Genomic DNA, 24,974 nt, shown 5'->3' with positions numbered 1-24,974 from the left:
ATCCAATCAGACAACACCTTGATGCATATATCCAATCAGACAACACCTTGATTGCATCTATCCAATCAGGCTACACCTTGATTGCATCTATCCAATCAGGCTACCTGTTGATAGCATCTATCCAATCAGGCTACCTGTTGATTGCATCTATCCAATCAGACAACACCTTGATTACATCTATCCAATCAGGCTACACCTTGATGCATCTATCCAATCAGACAACACCTTGATTGCATCTATCCAAACAGACAACACCTTGATGCATCTATCCAATCAGACAACACCTTGATTGCATCTATTCAATCAGGCTACACCTTGATTGCATCTATCCAATCAGACAACACCTTAATGCATCTATCCAATCAGACAACACCTTTATTGCATCTATCCAATCAGACAACACCTTGATTGCATCTATCCAATCAGGCTACCCCTTGATTCTATCCAATAAGACTGCACCTTGATTGCATCTATCCAATCAGGCTACACCTTGATTGCATCTATCCAATCAGACAACACCTTGATTGCATCTATCGAATCAGGCTACACCTTGATTGCATCCATCCAATCAGGCTACACCTTGATTGCATCCATCCAATCAGACAACACCTTGATTGCATCTATCCAATCAGACAACACCTTGATTGCATCTATCCAATCAGGCTACCCCTTGATTTCATCTGTCCAATCAGACAACACCTTGATGCATCTATCCAATCAGACAACACCTTGATGCATCTATCCAATCAGGCTACACCTTGATTGCATCTATCCAATCAGACAACACCTTGATGCATCTATCCAATCAGACAACAACTTGATTGCATCTATCCAATCAGGCTACACCTTGATTGCATCTATCCAATCAGGCTACACCTTGATTGCATCTATCCAATCAGGCTACCTGTTGATTGCATCTATCCAATCAGACAACACCTTGATTGCATCTATCTAATCAGACAACACCTTGATGCATCTATCCAATCAGACAACATATGATTGCATCTATCCAATCAGACAACACCTTGATGCATCTATCCAATCAGGCTACACCTTGATTGCATCTATCCAATCAGGCTACACCTTGAATGCATCTATCCAATCAGGCTACACCTTGATTGCATCTATCCAATCAGACAACACCTTGATTGCATCTATCCAATCAGACAACACCTTGATTGCATCTATCCAATCAGACAACACCTTGATTGCATCTATCCAATCAGGCTACACCTTGATTGCATCTATCCAATCAGTCTACACCTTGATTGCATCTATCCAATCAGGCTACACCTTGATTGCATCTATCCAATCAGGCTACACCTTGATGCATCTATCCAATCAGACAACACATGATTGCATCTATCCAATCAGACAACACATGATTGCATCTATCCAATCAGGCTACACCTTGATTGCATCTATCCAATCAGGCTACACCTTGATTGCATCTATCCAATCAGGCTACACCTTGATTGCATCTATCCAATCAGACAACACCTTGATGCATCTATCCAATCAGACAACACCTTGATTGCATCTATCCAATCAGGCTACCCCTTGATTGCATCCATCCAATCAGACAACACCTTGATTGCATCTATCCAATCAGGCTACACCTTGATTGCATCCATCCAATCAGACAACACCATGATTGCATCCATCCAATCAGACAACACCTTGATTGCATCTATCCAATCAGACAACACCTTGATTGCATCTATCCAATCAGGCTACACCTTGATTGCATCTATCCAATCAGACAACACCTTGATTGTATGTATCCAATCAGACAACACCTTGATTGCATCTATCCAATCAGACAACACCTTGATTGCATCTATCCAATCAGACAACACCTTGATTGCATCTATACAATCAGGCTACCCCTTGATTGCATCTATCCAATCAGACAACACCTTGATGCATCTATCCAATCAGACAACACCTTGATGCATCTATCCAATCAGACAACACCTTGATTGCATCTATCTAATCAGACAACACCTTGATGCATCTATCCAATCAGACAACACATGATTGCATCTATCCAATCAGGCTACACCTTGATTGCATCTATCCAATCAGGCTACACCTTGATTGCATCTATCCAATCAGGCTACACCTTGATTGCATCTATCCAATCAGGCTACACGTTGATTGCATCTATCCAATCAGACAACACCTTGATGCATATATCCAATCAGACAACACCTTGATTGCATCTATCCAATCAGGCTACACCTTGATTGCATCTATCCAATCAGGCTACCCGTTGATAGCATCTATCCAATCAGGCTACCCGTTGATTGCATCTATTCAATCAGACAACACCTTGATTACATCTATCCAATCAGGCTACACCTTGATGCATCTATCCAATCAGACAACACCTTGATTGCATCTATCCAAACAGACAACACCTTGATGCATCTATCCAATCAGACAACACCTTGATTGCATCTATCCAATCAGGCTACACCTTGATTGCATCTATCCAATCAGGCAACACCTTAATGCATCTATCCAATCAGACAACACCTTTATTGCATCTATCCAATCAGACAACACCTTGATTGCATCTATCCAATCAGGCTACCCCTTGATTCTATCCAATAAGACTGCACCTTGATTGCATCTATCCAATCAGGCTACACCTTGATTGCATATATCCAATCAGACAACACCTTGATTGCATCTATCCAATCAGGCTACACCTTGATTGCATCCATCCAATCAGGCTACACCTTGATTGCATCCATCCAATCAGACAACACCTTGATTGCATCTATCCAATCAGACAACACCTTGATTGCATCTATCCAATCAGGCTACCCCTTGATTTCATCTGTCCAATCAGACAACACCTTGATGCATCTATCCAATCAGACAACACCTTGATGCATCTATCCAATCAGGCTACACCTTGATTGCATCTATCCAATCAGACAACACCTTGATGCATCTATCCAATCAGACAACAACTTGATTGCATCTATCCAATCAGGCTACACCTTGATTGCATCTATCCAATCAGGCTACACCTTGATTGCATCTATCCAATCAGGCTACCTGTTGATTGCATCTATCCAATCAGACAACACCTTGATTGCATCTATCTAATCAGACAACACCTTGATGCATCTATCCAATCAGACAACATATGATTGCATCTATCCAATCAGACAACACCTTGATGCATCTATCCAATCAGGCTACACCTTGATTGCATCTATCCAATCAGGCTACACCTTGATTGCATCTATCCAATCAGGCTACACCTTGATTGCATCTATCCAATCAGACAACACCTTGATTGCATCTATCCAATCAGACAACACCTTGATTGCATCTATCCAATCAGACAACACCTTGATTGCATCTATCCAATCAGGCTACACCTTGATTGCATCTATCCAATCAGGCTACACCTTGATTGCATCTATCCAATCAGGCTACCCCTTGATTGCATCTATCCAATCAGACAACACCTTGATTACATCTATCCAATCAGGCTACACCTTGATGCATCTATCCAATCAGACAACACCTTGATTGCATCTATCCAATCAGACAACACCTTGATTGCATCTATCCAATCAGACAACACCTTGATTGCATCTATCCAATCAGACAACACCTTGATTGCATCTATCCAATCAGACAACACCTTGATTGCATCTATCCAATCAGACAACACCTTGATGCATCTATCCAATCAGACAACACCTTGATGCATCTATCCAATCAGGCTACCCCTTGATTGCATCTATCCAATCAGACAACACCTTGATGCATCTATCCAATCAGACAACACCTTGAATTACAGTTCTATGTAAAGATACTCAGGGAATAGTTTCAAAACAACTAAATTTTAACATGAATAGCATAAATCTTTTTTTTACATTAGTGAACATTTCATGCATGTCACCTGACTGGTCACATGTACATCACATGATATACCTTGCATCCTCTTGAACACCACCAATGTACCATCATGTAATCCAACAAACATTCTATTCAATAAAAACTTGATAGATTTTATCGGTGATGGAGATACTTTAAATGTAAATATGCTCTGTCTGCTTGGATCCAGGCAGTTATACACAGAAATCCTAATGAAAAACAAAAACACTTAGCGTTCGACAATTTGGCACTAGAGGGTGATGTCAGTTAAGACTTGAGGTTCATTTGCAGAATTCAATAGCAGGGAGTACAAGTATTCTTCACAGTACCAGCAGGCATTGAGCAAAAGTAAGTTTACATGTTTACTAGTGTATCTTGAGTGTTAAATCAGTGTGACATAAAAGCACTCGGTTTGATGAATGCAAGATGAGAGCAATGTTAATGTTACTGGTGAACTTGACCCAGATGTCTGAAATGTCACTAATAAGACATGCAAGTACTTTGATGTCACAAGAGTGTTCCACTCAGAACACATGCAAGTACTTTCATGTCACAAGAGTGTTCCACTCAGGACACATGCAAATACTTTGATGTCACAAGAGTGTTCCACACATGTATGGTACACCTATGTTATGTTAACTTACATTTGAGAAGTAGGGTACATGAAAGTGTACAGAATTATAACATATAACTCCTAGTATCCTGCCATATAGTATATTTGCCAAAATCTATTACAATTGATCAACAAACCTTCCTGTTTCTGTAGCAACCCACATCGTTGCCTCTGGTAGACAGAAATCTGACTCTGATTGTTTACGGGTCTTTGTTAAAATATTAACTTTGGGTACATATTCCATGCAAGACACCAATGGTTCCCCTGACTGGAACGCTTCCACTATATGAGGTGTAGGTTGGTGAAATGATAGAATGCTTAGAATTGATCGTTTTTGTTCTCCGCTGCTAACCCATATAGATCCCTCATACAGCCCACGCTTGCTGGTTTTCACATGTTGTTTAGGAGACATGTCAGCAAACTCTAGAGGGCAGTAGACAGCAGCTTGAACCTATATAATGAAACAGAACACTGGTGGCAAAAATCCAAATGTAACACAACCACAACAAAACAAAGCATAGCATAGCACAATACAGAAAGACAGATGACAGACAGACAGACAGAGAGAAATAAAACAGACTCTCAATGCATTTTACTTAAGGTACCAACAGGGAAAGTGAGTTAATAACTGATCTATAATTCAGACGTTCTCTAAATACATACTACTATAACAATCATCTGAATGAATATGTTAGTGTATACAGTAGCGTTCTTTGTAAGTTTTGGAAAATGTCAGAAATCACAGATCAGATTTTAACTCATTTTTTGCTGTTACATCTTAAGCAAATATAAGCCAATTAAAATGATACAAAAAATACTTCTTTAAAAATTTTGTTTTAAAAAATGCTGCTTAGACTTCAGAACTTACATAAATATTGCTGCTAAGACCGAAAATATACTCTGTATACTGCTGCTGCATTTGAGAGTTTGACAAAACATTGTTTTAGTTCAAGTATATAAGACATATACATGTAACTAACTCACAAAAAATGCATGCTTATCACATGATAATCAAATGCACGGTACATGATGGTCACATGCATAACACATGATGAGTATATGTCTATCACATGATGTGATTTAACACATATTAAATGCTATTTTGCAGATTAATAATAAAGATATACTATGAGTCACTCTTCTTCAAATCAAACACAAAGTCATGGTTTAGTTAGCCATCAAGGCATTACACAACGTCTGATGATTTCACAATATACACATGTAGTGTAAGAAAGAATCACAAATCTCACTAGTTCGGACAAGAATAATTAGTATTTCCATTTCCAGGCAAAAAAATATACAACAGGAATGATTATAAGAAACACAATTATTTTATTTTTTTGTTTTATCAACCTTTGAATAATAACAATTTTTTCACATATTTTATGTATCTTCCACTTGTACAGAAAACTAAAACGTTGGTGGTAAAAATCACAGTGTTTAAAGAATTGACTATTTTTATGTAATTTTCCTTCACATCGTCAATACAATAGTTTTTTGGGGAAATATAACAATGAATAAAAATGTTGTACTGTCACATATATTTCACTAGAAGACATGGAGTAATATGTTACAAGTGGTTTTTAGTAAATTGTGTTTTGATTGAGTTTTATTCCAGCAGCTTAGGATGTTATAAAATGACTGAATCAAGTGCAGGATTTTTAGACTGATGATTCAATTCAAATACAACCACATTGAATTCCTCATTAAGACTTGTCTGCAAAGAACAAAACTAGGTATATAATGATATGGTGGGCTGAGCAAAATCTGACATGGATAATTATTAAACTTGATTCATGACAAAGTTTACCTCGTAAATATTCACAAAATATAGCAGACAATGCATCTATTAACACATCACCTGATAAAAGCAAGCATCACCAGGTGGCGTGTTCTATAATGGTTAGTTATCAAATTTAAGATATATAGTTTTGTTTATAGTAATATAGCTGGAATATAACCATGTCAGGAATATGATTTTTTAACATTAAAATGATTGACATTTGTATCTGATCGTCAAACAAGTACTTGTCCATATTGAGAGATATTACTCTGTAACAGCATTCAAAATCAGCCATTTTGAATACATGTATATATATATATATATATATATATATATCTCGAAGCCCAATCATTAAAACAAAATGGCCGCCAGTCAGCTATTTTGAATCCAATCTGAAAAATAAAATGACGTGCATCAGGAACCTGTAATGTCTAATGTATGTTATAACGTTTGAACAAAATCCATTCATAAATGCAAGAAATGCTTGATATTCGAGGACTTTTTTAGCACAAAAGTAGCCACCATTTGGCCACTTTGAAAAGGATCGTCAAACCAATATATCCGTATATCTATGACAAGATGTATAATGAATATTAAAAATTTGAACATAATTAGTCAAAACAAGTCAGACATATGGGTCTGGAAACCCATTCATTAAAATAAAATGGCCGCCAGACAACCATTTTGAATCTGATCTGACAAATAAAATGATGTGCATCAGGAACCCGTAATGACTAATGTATGTACCAAGTTTGAACGGAATCCATCCATAAATGCCAGAAATGCTTGATATTTGATGATTTTTTAGCACAAAAATGACCACCATTCAGCCACTTTGAATAGGATCGTCAAACCAATATATCTGTCTATCTATGACATGATGTATAATGAGTATTTAAAATTTGAACATAATCGGTCAAAACAAGTCAGAGATATGGCTCTAGAAGCCCATTCATTAAAACAAGATGGCCGCCAGACAGCCATTTTGAATCTGATCTGAAAAATAAATGATGTGCATCAGAAACCTGTAATGTCTAATATATGTACCAAGTTTGAACAAAATCCATCCATAAATGCTTGATAATTTATGATTTTTTAGCACAAAAATGGCCACCATTCGGCCATTTTGAATAGGATCGTCAAACCAATATATCTGTCTATCTATGACATGATGTATAATGAATATTTGAAATTTGAACATAATCAGTGGAAGCAAGTCGGAGATATGGCTATAGAAGCCCATTCATTAAAACAAAATGGCCGCTAGACAGCCATTTTGAATCTGATCTGAAAAATAAACGATGTGCATCAGAAACCTGTAATGTCTAATATATGTACCAAGTTCGAACAAAATCCATCTATAAATGCCAGAAATGCTTGATATTTGATGATTTTTTTAGCACAAAAATGGCCACCAATCGGCCATTTTGAATAGGAGCGTCAAACCAATATATCTGTCTATCTATGACATGATGTATAATGAATATTTAAAATTTGAACATAATCAGTGAAAGCAAGTCAGACATATGGCACGAGAACCACATTCAATAAAACAAAATGGCCGCCTGTCGGCCATTTTGAATCTAATCTGAAAAACAAAATTATTTGCATCAAGGTCCCATATAATGTCTAATGTATACACCAAATTTCAACAAACTCCATCTGTAAACAGCCAAAAAATGCTTGATTTTTATGATTTTTTAACACAAAAATGGCCGCCATTTGGCCATCTTGAATCAGATTGTAAAACAAAATGATGTGCATCAAGATCCTATAATGTCTAACATATATACCAATTTTGAACAAAATCCATCTGCAAACAGCCGAAAAATTCTTGATTTTGATGATTTTTAGCACAAAAATGGCCGCCATTTGTCCATCTTGAATCAGATCGTGAAATAAATTGACGTGCATATGTATAAGATCATGTATGATGTGTGTGTGAAGTTTGATTGTGATTGGTCCAGGCATTTCTAAGATACAGGTCCGGACGCATGCACAGACGCACGCACGCACAGACAGACAGATGCACGCACACACGGACACACGGAGGTCAAAACATAAAAACTGCGTCCGAACAGGAACTAAAAAGATGGCAGTGCAAGTGAAGCAACAAATGACACCATTATTAATTACACAATCTTATGATTTGTGTGATTTTACAATTATATGTATGATGATATAATATGACAATGATACGGACCACTAATTGAGTCTTCATTAATGCATCCAGCAGGCCCTGTCAAGGGATGGTGAATAAAAAAAACAAGAAAATTAGCTAGTAATAGTAATAAGTAATTAGTAATAAGATCTATGTTTTGGTGACACAAACAATTCTACTATGGGAATACACTGACAAACATTTTCTATGGGAGTAATCTGAAAAGCTTTTCTATTGGAGTACCCAGACAAATCATTTCTATTGGAGTAGACAAACCTTCCCACAGGATTACCCTAACAATTTTTTTCTATGTGAGATCCCTGAATTTGTTTTCTATGGGAGTAACCTGATAAAACTTTCCTATAGGAATACCCCAACAAACTTGTCACATGGAAGTAGCTCATAAAACCTTTTCCATGGAGAACCCTGACAAACCATTCCTATGGGAGAATCCTGATAAATCTTACATATGGAAGAACCCTGACAAACCTTTCCTAAGGGAGTACCTAAGAAGACATTTTGTTTTTAAACAAGCATGATGACATAGTGTGTGTTAATTTAAAATTAATAAATGTTCTTACAGAAATGAGATTATGCAAGCAATTTTCACCAACATGTAGACAATGTATGAAACCAGTAAAAATACTGTATGGCATACCTTCATTGGTTGTTTGTGACTTGTTAATGCAATAGGTAATGATTTCATTAGTAAAGGTAAATTGGTATCCACTCTACCGTCTTCATCTGGGTCATACCAAGCAGGGTTGTTTCGCGGTTCTGAAAAACAGAATGAAAGATATTGTTAGAACAGCGCCATCTATTGATGACCTAATTTTAAGCTACACAATACTGAAATGCATTAGGGTTAACCAACACAGTTTTATTGAAAGTTTTTGAAAATTGCTGATATTTTGCAAATACATTCTTGTGGCTATATATCAAAGATATATATGGAAAAAAAATTAGGTCTCAGACCAAACATTTTAAATAAATGTGTGTCACGAATGTCAAACATTAAATCATGTTTATGTTGTATGTCGTGATGGTGGAATTTTGTGTTTGTTTTACGGCGATAGATAGGCAATGTTGTTTTTGGCGATGGATAATTGTTAAATATAGAGTGGCAAGATGTTTCTTTTAGTCAGTACTAGAGAAGCAGACTTTGATAGAACCCGATCTGAACGTTCATGTGATCAAATGTGGATGTCCGATCTTGTAGGTACCACAGTAAGCATTGAATAATATTGCATCATGGGAGTTTGTGATCTATTCTGGCGGACGTAGTTTCGCAGCTGCTGGCAGCCTGTCAAGTATACCAATTTTTACGTGTCTACTAATCACGCGTTTGCAAGTAAGGCTAAAACAATGCACTGTGTATTGTCATACAAATTAATGTATTGTGATCTATGGAACGTGCATCATGAAGATAATTCTATTGGCCAATTCCGACCTACCGCAGTTAACGAGTGGGGAAACTCGCCAGTGAATGACATTCCCAATTTTGGTTCTGAACTGGATGCGCCTTCTAATTTATGTTGCTGGCTACGGATGTGTACTGCGGTGCAAGGGAATCCACCCGGACCACTCTCCTTCTACAAGTTACGAATATTGGAAGATAAACTCTGTAATTGATTGGTATCGTGCTCGACTGAGTGTGCAGCGTGTATTCTACGACTACAGTGCTTCTGACTGCGTTCTGTAATTACCGTCGTCACCGTTAGCAGAGACTCGCTGGAAAATACACCGTTATCACGCAAAGACCCGTTTGCATCTACTTTGAAGAAACTGTATGTAGGTAGGGCTGTGTCCGATCGCCAGTATATTATTTGCGTCCGTTGTTTGTTATGTATGTTTGTCTCTTAGTTTTATGCATGCATGCAAGATTCTATGTTAGACAATTATTTACATTATCGATTTAGGCATTTCCTCGTAATAGTATAACGTAATTCACTACCCCTCTATAGAGGGTTTGGCATTTCTTGACCACCCTTTTCCCCGTGTGGAAATATTACAATATTATTACTGAATTATATTTCTAGTGTTATATTTTTGTGTAACAATACAACGTGTATCCCACTACCCCTTGTAACGGATCAAGTATTTCCTGCCCATCCTTTAGGTGTGTGGAATAAAGTACGTTGTTTAAACCTTACTCGTGTAGCGTGTACTTGTTGTTTATGTCGCATATAAATTACACAACTGCTTTAAGTTTCGAATTATTAAAGACCCAGTTCACAGGGGTGTTATTGGTGTCATTTGTTTGGGACAATTTGAAATCTTAGCTCAACCCAACTACCACCCTGTGACAATGTGTTATTACTTTAATTTCGCTTTTTTTATTAATTTTGTCGAAGAATTCAAGTAAACAAGCCATGCATGGTACAGTCCCCGTTAGTTATTCAGGAATATGATTATGATGATTGTTTAACATTTAAATGCTTGACATTTGTATCTGATCGTCAAACAAGTACTTGTCCACATTGAGAGATATTGCTCTGGAACAGCATTAATTAAAACAAAATCAGCCATTTTGAATACATGTATAATGAATATATAAAATTTGAACATAATCAGTCAAAGCAAGTCAGAGATATGGCACTAGAACCATATTCATTAAAACAAAATGGCCGCCAGTTGGCCATTTTGAATCTTATCTAAAAAACAAAATGATGTGCATCAAGGTCCTATAATGTCCAACGTATATATACCAAGTTTGAACAAAATCCATCTGTAAACAGCCGAGAAATGCCTGATTTTGATGATTTTTTAGCACAAAAATGGCCACCAATCGACCATTTTTAATAGAATCGTCGAACCAATATATCTGTATATCTATGACATGATGTATAATGAATATTTAAAATTTGAACATAATCAGTCACAGCAAGTTTGAGATATGGCACTAGAACTACATTCATTAAAACAAAATGGCTGCCAGTCGGCCATTTTGAATCTTATCTAAAAAACAAAATGATGTGCATCAAGGTCCTATAATGTCCAACCTATACAGCAAGTTCGAACATAATCCATCTGTAAACAGCCAAGAAAAGCTTATTTTAATGATTTTTAGAACAAAAATGGCAGCCATTCGACCATCTTAAATCAGATCGTGAAACAAATTGACGTGCTTATGCATAATATCATGTATGATGTATGTGCGAAGTTTGATTGTGATTGGTCCAGGCCTTTCTAAGACCGAATGGGGACTAAAAACTTGATGAGAAGATAATAATATTACTAAATAATGTGTCAAGAACTATATTTTTAAAACATAGCACAACTATCAAAACCTTGCCCATTGAAAAATACACAACCTTTACATGAAAAAAGTGAGTATAAAAATCCTTGAACAATGCAATAATATCTAAGCATTATGTGTGAAAAAACAATTAATTTCAATATCCCTTAAGAGGATGATATAATATTAATTGTAAAAATATTATTATAAATGTATATAAGCAAAATAAAATGATAGACCTAATTTTTTTATTTATACTCATAATAAAAGCAAGATATCAGTTTACTCCACTTATCTAATTAACAGACCTTAGGGAGCACATTACTAACATTTTGTTATCAGCCATAAAATCAGATCCGGCATATGTCAGAAATATGGCATTTTTGAAAACAAATGGCCGTCAGTCAGCCATTTTGAATCCGATATTTGAAAAACAAAAAGATTTAAATCAAGATCCCAAATTTTGAATAAAATTTATCACTGCAGCCAAAGAGGAGATTAAATGGAAAAATTAAATGCTCAATTTGAACTAGATCATTAAATATTGTTTGTGTATGTGATGCACACAGACATACTATTATCACACAAGAAATTCAATATACAAGTAGAATGTGCTTACTCAGGGCTAGTTTGGCCATTTCTAGATCAGCAATCCAGTTAGTCTTGTTTTTTTCATGTCCAGCATTAAATACAACAACAGTTCTACCAGACCTGTGTAGAAAATCAACTATATAAACACTGCAATGATTTACACCCAGGTTGTGTTTCAAGTGATTACCAGTATCCTAAATTATCGAACAAAACGACTTTATTGTGATACAGATGCACCAAATAAATGTTATGGTATGCCGTGATGATATGGAATAAATAAATTTTATATTGCTATGATCTACGTAATAATATTCAACATACTTTCCAGCAGCCGGTAATGATAACTGTATTTTACAAGAATCAGCGGCTCGTATTTCATCTTCTTTTCTTTCTATCAATGTGTGTATAGCATGGATCCATTTATCCACTGCTGCAGCGTTAAATGTCTTATAATTTCCTCTCAGCATCTGAATCAAAGAACCAACTTGTCCAGCAATGGCCAAATCATGCATAAGATCATCCTGTTCTCCATATAACTTCATAGGACCTAAGAATGCACACAAATACCATAGTTTTTGTATAATTCTTTTTTTTAATATTTTACAACTCATTAAAAATCAGTGCAAAATAAATTCCATGAAAAACACCCAAAAAGTTTTATCAGTGAAAATCAATTCCAGCTAAAAATAAAATATTTTATGGTATGGTATGGCGTAAAAACATCACATGTATTTACCTTGTTTTTGTGTGCCTTTTGTAGTAGACATGCTGCTTATGGTAGTCTTGCCTGGACTTTTCTCTATTGAAAACACCTCTCCTTCAGGAGGCTCTACTACCTCTACTTCTTTTAATGGAACACTCCATTTCAACTTGTACTTTGGTCCAGTAGTATCATAATTACTAACTGTTGACCTGTTTTAATATATCAACAAAATAAAAATATTAAATTAGGTGTTTTTAAGCTTTTGACATGTGTATGCTAAACATAGATAATAATAGAACAGCGGTTTTAGAGAATAAAATCCACTTTAAAGATATATAGTATACTTACTTATGTACAACAGACGCACAAATCACAAGATCTGTCAACATAAATATACGACGTTCATTTGTTTTCATCTCATCACCATTACTATTATAAGTCTGTGAAAACACAACAAAGTAACACATCAAATTGTGCTGCTTACCACATACATTTAGACAGAGTGTGGAATATTACCCTGGGAAATGTAATCAATATATAGTAACTACAATAAATGAATCCACTTTTCACAATAAATTTTCTTATTTTGAATACAATCTATTGAAAGCAAAGAGCAGCTTGCAGTTTTTAGACGAGATATCACATGCTATACTTGAGAATGGTGATAAGCAATTTACACGTCTTACAGTTTGCCTTGACTGTATACTGTATACATGCCTTTATATGTACAAACAATATCATGTCACTTTTTTTTTATTTTTTATTCTTATATACCTTGAATTTAAAACCAAATCTTGATTGAGATTTCCCAGCAATCCATCTCAATAATTAAATGTAATCTTATTATTATATTGTTATTTTCTTATTCATCTTCCTTTTATGTTCATTCATTCATCTCATTTTATAGGAAGCCCTTTATTTTTGCTTTCAGTCTATTACATCAACCAGTCATTCTCAGTCTCTTACATCAACCAGTCATTCTCAGTCCATTACATCAACCAGTCATTCTCAGTCTATTACATCAACCAGTCATTCTCAGTCAATTACATCAACCAGTCATCCTCAGTATATTACATCAACCAGTCATCCTCAGTCTATTACATCAACCAGTCATTCTCAGTCAATTACATCAACCAGTCATCCTCAGTATATTACATCAACCAGTCATCCTCAGTATATTACATCAACCAGTCATCTTCCGTCTATTACATCAACCAGTCATTCTCAGTCTATTACATCAACCAGTCATCCTCCGTCTATTACATCAACCAGTCATCCTCAGTATATTACATCAACCAGTCATCCTCAGTATATTACATCAACCAGTCATTCTCAGTCTATTACATCAACCAGTCATTCTCAGTCTATTACATCAACCAGTCATCCTCAGTCTATTACATCAACCAGTCATCCTCAGTCAATTACATCAACCAGTCATCCTCAGTCTATTACATCAACCAGTCATCCTCAGTCAATTACATCAACCAGCCTCTCTTAGTCTATTACATCAACCAGCCATCCTCAGTCTATAACATCAACCAGCCATCCTCAGTCTATTACCTCAACCAGTCATCCTCAGTCTATTACATCAACCAGTCATCCTCAGTCTATTACATCAACCAGTCATCCTCAGTCAATTACATCAACCAGCCTCTCTTAGTCTATTACATCAACCAGCCATTCTCAGTCTATTTCATCAACCAGCCATCCTCAGTCTATTACATCAACCAGCCATTCTTTGTCAATTACATCAACCAGCCATCCTCAGTATAATAAATCAACCAGCCATCCTCAGTATATTAAATCAACCAGCCATCCTCAGTATATTAAATCAACCAGTCATCCTCAGTCTATTACATCAACCAGTCATCCTCAGTCAATTACATCAACCAGCCTCTCTTAGTCTATTACATCAACCAGCCATTCTCAGTCTATTACATCAACCAGCCATCCTCAGTATAATAAATCAACCAGCCATCCTCAGTATATTAAATCAACCAGTCATCCTCAGTCTATTACATCAACCAGTCATCCTCAGTCAATTACATCAACCAGCCTCTCTTAGTCTATTACATCAACCAGCCATTCTTTGTCTATTACATCAACCAGCCATCCTCAGTCTATTACATTAACCAGTCATTCTCAGTCTATTGCATCAACCAGTCATCCTCAGTCTATTACATCAACCAGCCATCCTCAGTATATAAAATCAACCAGCCATCCTCAGTATATTACATCAACCAGCCATTCTCAGTATATTACATGAACCAGTCATTCTCAGTCTATTGCATCAACCAGCCATTCTTTGTCTATTACATCAACAAGTCATCCTCAGTCTATTGCATCAACCAGTCATCCTCAGTCTATTACATCAACCAGCCATTCTTTGTCTATTACATCAACCAGCCATCCTCAGTCTATTACATCAACCAGTCATTCTCAGTCTATTACATCAACCAGTCATTCTCAGTCTATTACATCAACCAGTCATTATCAGTCTATTGCATCAACCAGCCATTCTCAGTCTATTACATCAACCAGTCATCCTCAGTCTATTGCATCAACCAGTCATTCTCTGTCTATTGCATCAACCAGCCATTCTTTGTCTATTACATCAACCAGCCATCCTCAGTCTATTACATCAACCAGTCATCCTCAGTCTATTGCATCAACCAGTCATTCTCAGTCAATTACATCAACCAGTCATCCTCAGTATATTACATCAACCAGTCATTCTCAGTCTATTACACCAACCAGTCATTCTCAGTCAATTACATCAACCAGTCATCCTCAGTATATTACATCAACCAGTCATCCCCCGTCTATTACATCAACCAGTCATTCTCAGTCTATTACATCAACCAGTCATTCTCAGTCAATTACATCAACCAGCCATCCTCAGTCTATTACATCAACCAGCCATCCTCAGTCTATTACCTCAACCAGTCATCCTCAGTCTATTACATCAACCAGTCATTCTCAGTCTATTACATCAACCAGTCATCCTCAGTCTATTACATCAACCAGTCATTCTCAGTCTATTACATCAACCAGTCATCCTCAGTCTATTACATTAACCAGCCATCCTCAGTCTATTACATCAACCAGTCATTCTCAGTCTATTACATCAACCAGCCATTCTCAGTATATTACATCAACCAGTCATTCTCAGTCTATTACATCAACCAGTCATCCTCAGTATATTACATCAACCAGTCATTCTCAGTCTATTACATCAACCAGCCATCCTCAGTATATTACATCAACCAGTCATCCTCAGTATATTACATCAACCAGTCATCCTCAGTATATTACATCAACCAGCCATCCTCAGTCTACTACATCAACCAGTCATTCTCAGTATATGACATCAACCAGCCATTCTCAGTCTATTACATCAACCAGTCATTCTCAGTCAATTACATCAACCAGCCATTCTCAGTATATTACATCAACCAGTCATTCTCAGTCTATTACATCAACTAGCCATCCTCAGTATATAAAATCAACCAGCCATCCTCAGTATATTACATCAACCAGTCATCCTCAGTATATTACATCAACCAGCCATCCTCAGTCTACTACATCAACCAGTCATTCTCAGTATATGACATCAACCAGCCATTCTCAGTCTATTACATCAACCAGTCATTCTCAGTCAATTACATCAACCAGCCATTCTCAGTATATTACATCAACCAGCCATCCTCAGTCTATTACATCAACCAGCCATCCTCAGTATATAAAATCAACCAGCCATCCTCAGTCTATTACATCAACCAGTCATTCTCAGTCTATTGCATCAACCAGTCATTCTCAGTCTATTACATCAACCAGCCATCCTCAGTATATAAAATCAACCAGCCATCCTCGGTATATTACATCAAACAGCCATCCTCAGTCTATGACATCAACCAGTCATCCTCAGTCTATTACATCAACCAGCCATTCTTTGTCTATTACATCAACCAGTCATTATCAGTCAATTACATCAACCAGTAATTCTCAGTATATTACATCAACCAGTCATCCTCAGTATATGACATCAACCAGTCATCCTCAGTATATTACATCAACCAGCCATCCTCAGTCTATTACATCAACCAGCCATCCTCAGTCTATTACATCAACCAGCCATCCTCAGTCTATTACATCAACCAGCCATCCTCAGTCTATTACATCAACCAGCCATCCTCAGTCTATTACATCAACCAGCCATTCTCAGTATATTACATCAACCAGCCATTCTCAGTATATTACATCAACCAGTCATTCTCAGTATATGACATCAACCAGTCATCCTCAGTATATTACATCAACTAGTCATCCTCAGTCTATTGCATAAACCAGTCATTCTCAGTATATGACATCAACCAGCCATTCTCAGTATATTACATCAACCAGTCATCCTCAGTCTATTACATCAACCAGTAATCCTCAGTCTATTACATCAACCAGTCATCCTCAGTCTATTGCATCAACCAGTCATCCTCAGTCTATTGCATCAACCAGTCATTCTCAGTCAATTACATCAACCAGCCATTCTCAGCATATTACATCAACCAGTCATTCTCAGTCTATTACATCAACCAGTCATTCTCAGTCAATTACATCAACCAGCCATTCTCAGTATATTACATCAACCAGTCATCCTCAGTCTATTGCATCAACCAGTCATTCTCAGTCAATTACATCAACCAGCCATTCTCAGTATATTACATCAACCAGTCATTCTCAGTCTATTACATCAACCAGTCATTCTCAGTCAATTACATCAACCAGCCATTCTTGGTCTATTACATCAGCCATTCTCAGTATATTACATCAACCAGTCATCCTCAGTCTATTACATCAACCAGTCATCCTCAGTCTATTACATCAACCAGTCATCCTCAGTCTATTGCATCAACGAGTCATCCTCAGTCTATTGCATCAACCAGTCATTCTCAGTCAATTGCATAAACCAGTCATTCTCAGTATATGACATCAACCAGCCATTCTCAGTATATTACATCAACCAGTCATTCTCAGTATATGACATCAACCAGTCATCCTCAGTATATTGCATCAACCAGTCATCCTCAGTCTATTACATCAACCAGTCATCCTCAGTCTATTACATCAACCAGTCATCCTCAGTCTATTACATCAACCAGTCATCCTCAGTCTATTACATCAAACAGTCATCCTCAGTCTATTACATCAAACAGTCATTCTCAGTCAATTACATCAACCAGCCATTCTCAGTATATTACATCAACCAGACATCCTCAGTCTATTACATCAGCCAGTCATCCTCAGTCTATTACATCAACCAGTCATCCTCAGTCTATTGCATCAACCAGTCATCCTCAGTCTATTGCATCAACCAGTCATTCTCAGTCAATTACATCAACCAGCCATTCTCAGCATATTACATCAACCAGTCATTCTCAGTCTATTACATCAACCAGTCATTCTCAGTCAATTACATCAACCAGCCATTCTTCAGTTTATTACATCAACCAGTCATCCTCAGTCTATTGCATCAACCAGTCATTCTCAGTCAATTACATCAACCAGCCATTCTCAGTATATTACATCAACCAGTCATTCTCAGTCTATTACATCAACCAGTCATTCTCAGTCAATTACATCAACCAGCCATTCTTGGTCTATTACATCAACCATTCTCAGTATATTACATCAACAAGTCATCCTCAGTCTATTACATCAACCAGTCATCCTCAGTCTATTACATCAACCAGTCATCCTCAGTCTATTGCATCAATGAGTCATCCTCAGTCTATTGCATCAACCAGTCATTCTCAGTCAATTACATCAACCAGTCATTCTCAGTATATGACATCAACCAGCCATTCTCAGTATATTACATCAACCAGTCATTCTCAGTATATGACATCAACCAGTCATCCTCAGTATATTGCATCAACCAGTCATCCTCAGTCTATTACATCAACCAGTCATCCTCAGTCTATTGCATCAACCAGTCATTCTCAGTCAATTACATCAACCAGCCATTCTCAGTCTATTACATCAACCAGTCATCCTCAGTATATGACATCAACCAGCCATTCTCAGTATATTACATCAACCAGCCATTCTCAGTCTATTACATCAACCAGTCATTCTCAGTCAATTACATCAACCAGCCATTCTCAGTATATGACATCAACCAGCCATTCTCAGTATATTACATCAACCAGTCATCCTCAGTCTATTACATCAACCAGTAATCCTCAGTCTATTACATCAACCAGTCATCCTCAGTCTATTGCATCAACCAGTCATCCTCAGTCTATTGCATCAACCAGTCATCCTCAGTCTATTGCATCAACCAGTCATTCTCAGTCAATTACATCAACCAGCCATTCTCAGCATATTACATCAACCAGTCATTCTCAGTCTATTACATCAACCAGTCATTCTCAGTCAATTACATCAACCAGCCATTCTCAGTATATTACATCAACCAGTCATCCTCAGTCTATTGCATCAACCAGTCATTCTCAGTCAATTACATCAACCAGCCATTCTCAGTATATTACATCAACCAGTCATTCTCAGTCTATTACATCAACCAGTCATTCTCAGTCAATTACATCAACCAGCCATTCTTGGTCTATTACATCAGCCATTCTCAGTATATTACATCAACCAGTCATCCTCAGTCTATTACATCAACCAGTCATCCTCAGTCTATTACATCAACCAGTCATCCTCAGTCTATTGCATCAACGAGTCATCCTCAGTCTATTGCATCAACCAGTCATTCTCAGTCAATTGCATAAACCAGTCATTCTCAGTATATGACATCAACCAGCCATTCTCAGTATATTACATCAACCAGTCATTCTCAGTATATGACATCAACCAGTCATCCTCAGTATATTGCATCAACCAGTCATCCTCAGTCTATTACATCAACCAGTCATTCTCAGTCAATTACATCAACCAGCCATTCTCAGTATATTACATCAACCAGACATCCTCAGTCTATTACATCAGCCAGTCATCCTCAGTCTATTACATCAACCAGTCATCCTCAGTCTATTGCATCAACCAGTCATCCTCAGTCTATTGCATCAACCAGTCATTCTCAGTCAATTACATCAACCAGCCATTCTCAGCATATTACATCAACCAGTCATTCTCAGTCTATTACATCAACCAGTCATTCTCAGTCAATTACATCAACCAGCCATTCTTCAGTTTATTACATCAACCAGTCATCCTCAGTCTATTGCATCAACCAGTCATTCTCAGTCAATTACATCAACCAGCCATTCTCAGTATATTACATCAACCAGTCATTCTCAGTCTATTACATCAACCAGTCATTCTCAGTCAATTACATCAACCAGCCATTCTTGGTCTATTACATCAACCATTCTCAGTATATTACATCAACAAGTCATCCTCAGTCTATTACATCAACCAGTCATCCTCAGTCTATTACATCAACCAGTCATCCTCAGTCTATTGCATCAATGAGTCATCCTCAGTCTATTGCATCAACCAGTCATTCTCAGTCAATTACATCAACCAGTCATTCTCAGTATATGACATCAACCAGCCATTCTCAGTATATTACATCAACCAGTCATTCTCAGTATATGACATCAACCAGTCATCCTCAGTATATTGCATCAACCAGTCATCCTCAGTCTATTACATCAACCAGTCATCCTCAGTCTATTGCATCAACCAGTCATTCTCAGTCAATTACATCAACCAGCCATTCTCAGTCTATTACATCAACCAGTCATCCTCAGTATATGACATCAACCAGCCATTCTCAGTATATTACATCAACCAGCCATTCTCAGTCTATTACATCAACCAGTCATTCTCAGTCAATTACATCAACCAGCCATTCTCAGTATATGACATCAACCAGCCATTCTCAGTATATTACATCAACCAGTCATCCTCAGTCTATTACATCAACCAGTAATCCTCAGTCTATTACATCAACCAGTCATCCTCAGTCTATTGCATCAACCAGTCATCCTCAGTCTATTGCATCAACCAGTCATCCTCAGTCTATTGCATCAACCAGTCATTCTCAGTCAATTACATCAACCAGCCATTCTCAGCATATTACATCAACCAGTCATTCTCAGTCTATTACATCAACCAGTCATTCTCAGTCAATTACATCAACCAGCCATTCTCAGTATATTACATCAACCAGTCATCCTCAGTCTATTGCATCAACCAGTCATTCTCAGTCAATTACATCAACCAGCCATTCTCAGTATATTACATCAACCAGTCATTCTCAGTCTATTACATCAACCAGTCATTCTCAGTCAATTACATCAACCAGCCATTCTTGGTCTATTACATCAGCCATTCTCAGTATATTACATCAACCAGTCATCCTCAGTCTATTACATCAACCAGTCATCCTCAGTCTATTACATCAACCAGTCATCCTCAGTCTATTGCATCAACGAGTCATCCTCAGTCTATTGCATCAACCAGTCATTCTCAGTCAATTGCATAAACCAGTCATTCTCAGTATATGACATCAACCAGCCATTCTCAGTATATTACATCAACCAGTCATTCTCAGTATATGACATCAACCAGTCATCCTCAGTATATTGCATCAACCAGTCATCCTCAGTCTATTACATCAACCAGTCATCCTCAGTCTATTACATCAACCAGTCATCCTCAGTCTATTACATCAACCAGTCATCCTCAGTCTATTACATCAAACAGTCATTCTCAGTCAATTACATCAACCAGCCATTCTCAGTATATTACATCAACCAGACATCCTCAGTCTATTACATCAGCCAGTCATCCTCAGTCTATTACATCAACCAGTCATCCTCAGTCTATTGCATCAACCAGTCATCCTCAGTCTATTGCATCAACCAGTCATTCTCAGTCAATTACATCAACCAGCCATTCTCAGCATATTACATCAACCAGTCATTCTCAGTCTATTACATCAACCAGTCATTCTCAGTCAATTACATCAACCAGCCATTCTTCAGTTTATTACATCAACCAGTCATTCTCAGTCTATTGCATCAACCAGTCATTCTCAGTCAATTACATCAACCAGCCATTCTCAGTATATTACATCAACCAGTCATTCTCAGTCTATTACATCAACCAGTCATTCTCAGTCAATTACATCAACCAGCCATTCTTGGTCTATTACATCAACCATTCTCAGTATATTACATCAACAAGTCATCCTCAGTCTATTACATCAACCAGTCATCCTCAGTCTATTACATCAACCAGTCATCCTCAGTCTATTGCATCAATGAGTCATCCTCAGTCTATTGCATCAACCAGTCATTCTCAGTCAATTACATCAACCAGTCATTCTCAGTATATGACATCAACCAGCCATTCTCAGTATATTACATCAACCAGTCATTCTCAGTATATGACATCAACCAGTCATCCTCAGTATATTGCATCAACCAGTCATCCTCAGTCTATTACATCAACCAGTCATCCTCAGTCTATTGCATCAACCAGTCATTCTCAGTCAATTACATCAACCAGCCATTCTCAGTCTATTACATCAACCAGTCATCCTCAGTATATGACAGCAACCAGCCATTCTCAGTATATTACATCAACCAGCCATTCTCAGTCTATTACATCAACCAGTCATTCTCAGTCAATTACATCAACCAGCCATTCTCAGTATATTACATCAACCAGCCATTCTCAGTATATTACATCAACCAGCCATTCTCAGTATATTACATCAACCAGTCATTCTCAGTATATGACATCAACCAGTCATCCTCAGTATATTACATCAACTAGTCATCCTCAGTCTATTGCATAAACCAGTCATTCTCAGTATATGACATCAACCAGCCATTCTCAGTATATTACATCAACCAGTCATTCTCAGTATATGACATCAACCAGTCATCCTCAGTATATTGCATCAACCAGTCATCCTCAGTCTATTACATCAACCAGTCATCCTCAGTCTATTACATCAACCAGTCATCCTCAGTCTATTACATCAACCAGTCATCCTCAGTCTATTACATCAAACAGTCATTGTCAGTCAATTACATCAACCAGCCATTCTCAGTATATTACATCAACCAGTCATCCTCAGTCTATTACATCAGCCAGTCATCCTCAGTCTATTACATCAACCAGTCATCCTCAGTCTATTGCATCAACCAGTCATCCTCAGTCTATTGCATCAACCAGTCATTCTCAGTCAATTACATCAACCAGCCATTCTCAGCATATTACATCAACCAGTCATTCTCAGTCTATTACATCAACCAGTCATTCTCAGTCAATTACATCAACCAGCCATTCTCAGTATATTACATCAACCAGTCATCCTCAGTCTATTGCATCAACCAGTCATTCTCAGTCAATTACATCAACCAGCCATTCTCAGTATATTACATCAACCAGTCATTCTCAGTCTATTACATCAACCAGTCATTCTCAGTCAATTACATCAACCAGCCATTCTTGGTCTATTACATCAACCATTCTCAGTATATTACATCAACAAGTCATCCTCAGTCTATTACATCAACCAGTCATCCTCAGTCTATTGCATCAACGAGTCATCCTCAGTCTATTGCATCAACCAGTCATTCTCAGTCAATTACATCAACCAGTCATTCTCAGTATATGACATCAACCAGTCATCCTCAGTCTATTACATCAACCAGTCATTCTCAGTCAATTACATCAACCAAACATTCTCAGTATATTACATCAACCAGTCATCCTCAGTCTATTACATCAACCAGTCATCCTCAATCTATTACATCAACCAGTCATCCTCAGTCTATTACATCAACCAGTCATCCTCAGTCTATTACATCAACCAGTCATCCTCAGTCTATTGCATCAACCAGTCATCCTCAGTCTATTGCATCAACCAGTCATTCTCAGTCAATTACATCAACCAGCCATTCTCAGCATATTACATCAACCAGTCATTCTCAGTCTATTACATCAACCAGTCATTCTCAGTCAATTACATCAACCAGCCATTCTCAGTATATTACATCAACCAGTCATCCTCAGTCTATTGCATCAACCAGTCATTCTCAGTCAATTACATCAACCAGCCATTCTCAGTATATTACATCAACCAGTCATTCTCAGTCTATTACATCAACCAGTCATTCTCAGTCAATTACATAAACCAGCCATTCTTGGTCTATTACATCAACCATTCTCAGTATATTACATCAACAAGTCATCCTCAGTCTATTACATCAACCAGTCATCCTCAGTCTATTACATCAACCAGTCATCCTCAGTCTATTGCATCAATGAGTCATCCTCAGTCTATTGCATCAACCAGTCATTCTCAGTCAATTACATCAACCAGTCATTCTCAGTATATGACATCAACCAGCCATTCTCAGTATATTACATCAACCAGTCATTCTCAGTATATGACATCAACCAGTCATCCTCAGTATATTGCATCAACCAGTCATCCTCAGTCTATTACATCAACCAGTCATCCTCAGTCTATTGCATCAACCAGTCATTCTCAGTCAATTACATCAACCAGCCATTCTCAGTCTATTACATCAACCAGTCATCCTCAGTATATGACATCAACCAGCCATTCTCAGTATATTACATCAACCAGCCATTCTCAGTCTATTACATCAACCAGTCATTCTCAGTCAATTACATCAACCAGCCATTCTCAGTATATTACATCAACCAGCCATTCTCAGTATATTACATCAACCAGCCATTCTCAGTATATTACATCAACCAGTCATTCTCAGTATATGACATCAACCAGTCATCCTCAGTATATTACATCAACTAGTCATCCTCAGTCTATTGCATAAACCAGTCATTCTCAGTATATGACATCAACCAGCCATTCTCAGTATATTACATCAACCAGTCATTCTCAGTATATGACATCAACCAGTCATCCTCAGTATATTGCATCAACCAGTCATCCTCAGTCTATTA

General features: G+C 37.3%; 1 protein-coding gene across 1 annotated transcript in view; it reads right to left on the bottom strand.

Moving 5' to 3' along the window:
- The window catches only part of LOC102810238 (rho guanine nucleotide exchange factor 10-like), a 128,108-nt gene that overhangs the window by 35,494 nt on the left and 67,640 nt on the right, over positions 1–24,974 (bottom strand). Inside the window, exons 12-19 of the mRNA XM_085508609.1 lie at positions 13,344–13,435; positions 13,029–13,204; positions 12,614–12,839; positions 12,321–12,412; positions 9,122–9,240; positions 8,506–8,541; positions 4,657–4,970; positions 3,964–4,115 (exon numbers count right to left, since the gene is read on the bottom strand). Of these exons, the coding sequence (XP_085364735.1) occupies positions 3,964–4,115; positions 4,657–4,970; positions 8,506–8,541; positions 9,122–9,240; positions 12,321–12,412; positions 12,614–12,839; positions 13,029–13,204; positions 13,344–13,435 (1,207 nt within the window). The remainder of the gene's footprint in view (positions 1–3,963; positions 4,116–4,656; positions 4,971–8,505; positions 8,542–9,121; positions 9,241–12,320; positions 12,413–12,613; positions 12,840–13,028; positions 13,205–13,343; positions 13,436–24,974) is intronic.

The sequence above is a fragment of the Saccoglossus kowalevskii genome, chromosome 15 (genome assembly GCF_978046115.1).
Source record: "Saccoglossus kowalevskii chromosome 15, keSacKowa6.1, whole genome shotgun sequence".
NCBI classification, from domain to species: domain Eukaryota; kingdom Metazoa; phylum Hemichordata; class Enteropneusta; family Harrimaniidae; genus Saccoglossus; species Saccoglossus kowalevskii.
Note: the sequence above shows the minus strand (reverse complement) of the source record. Positions and strands in the feature narration are given on the sequence as shown.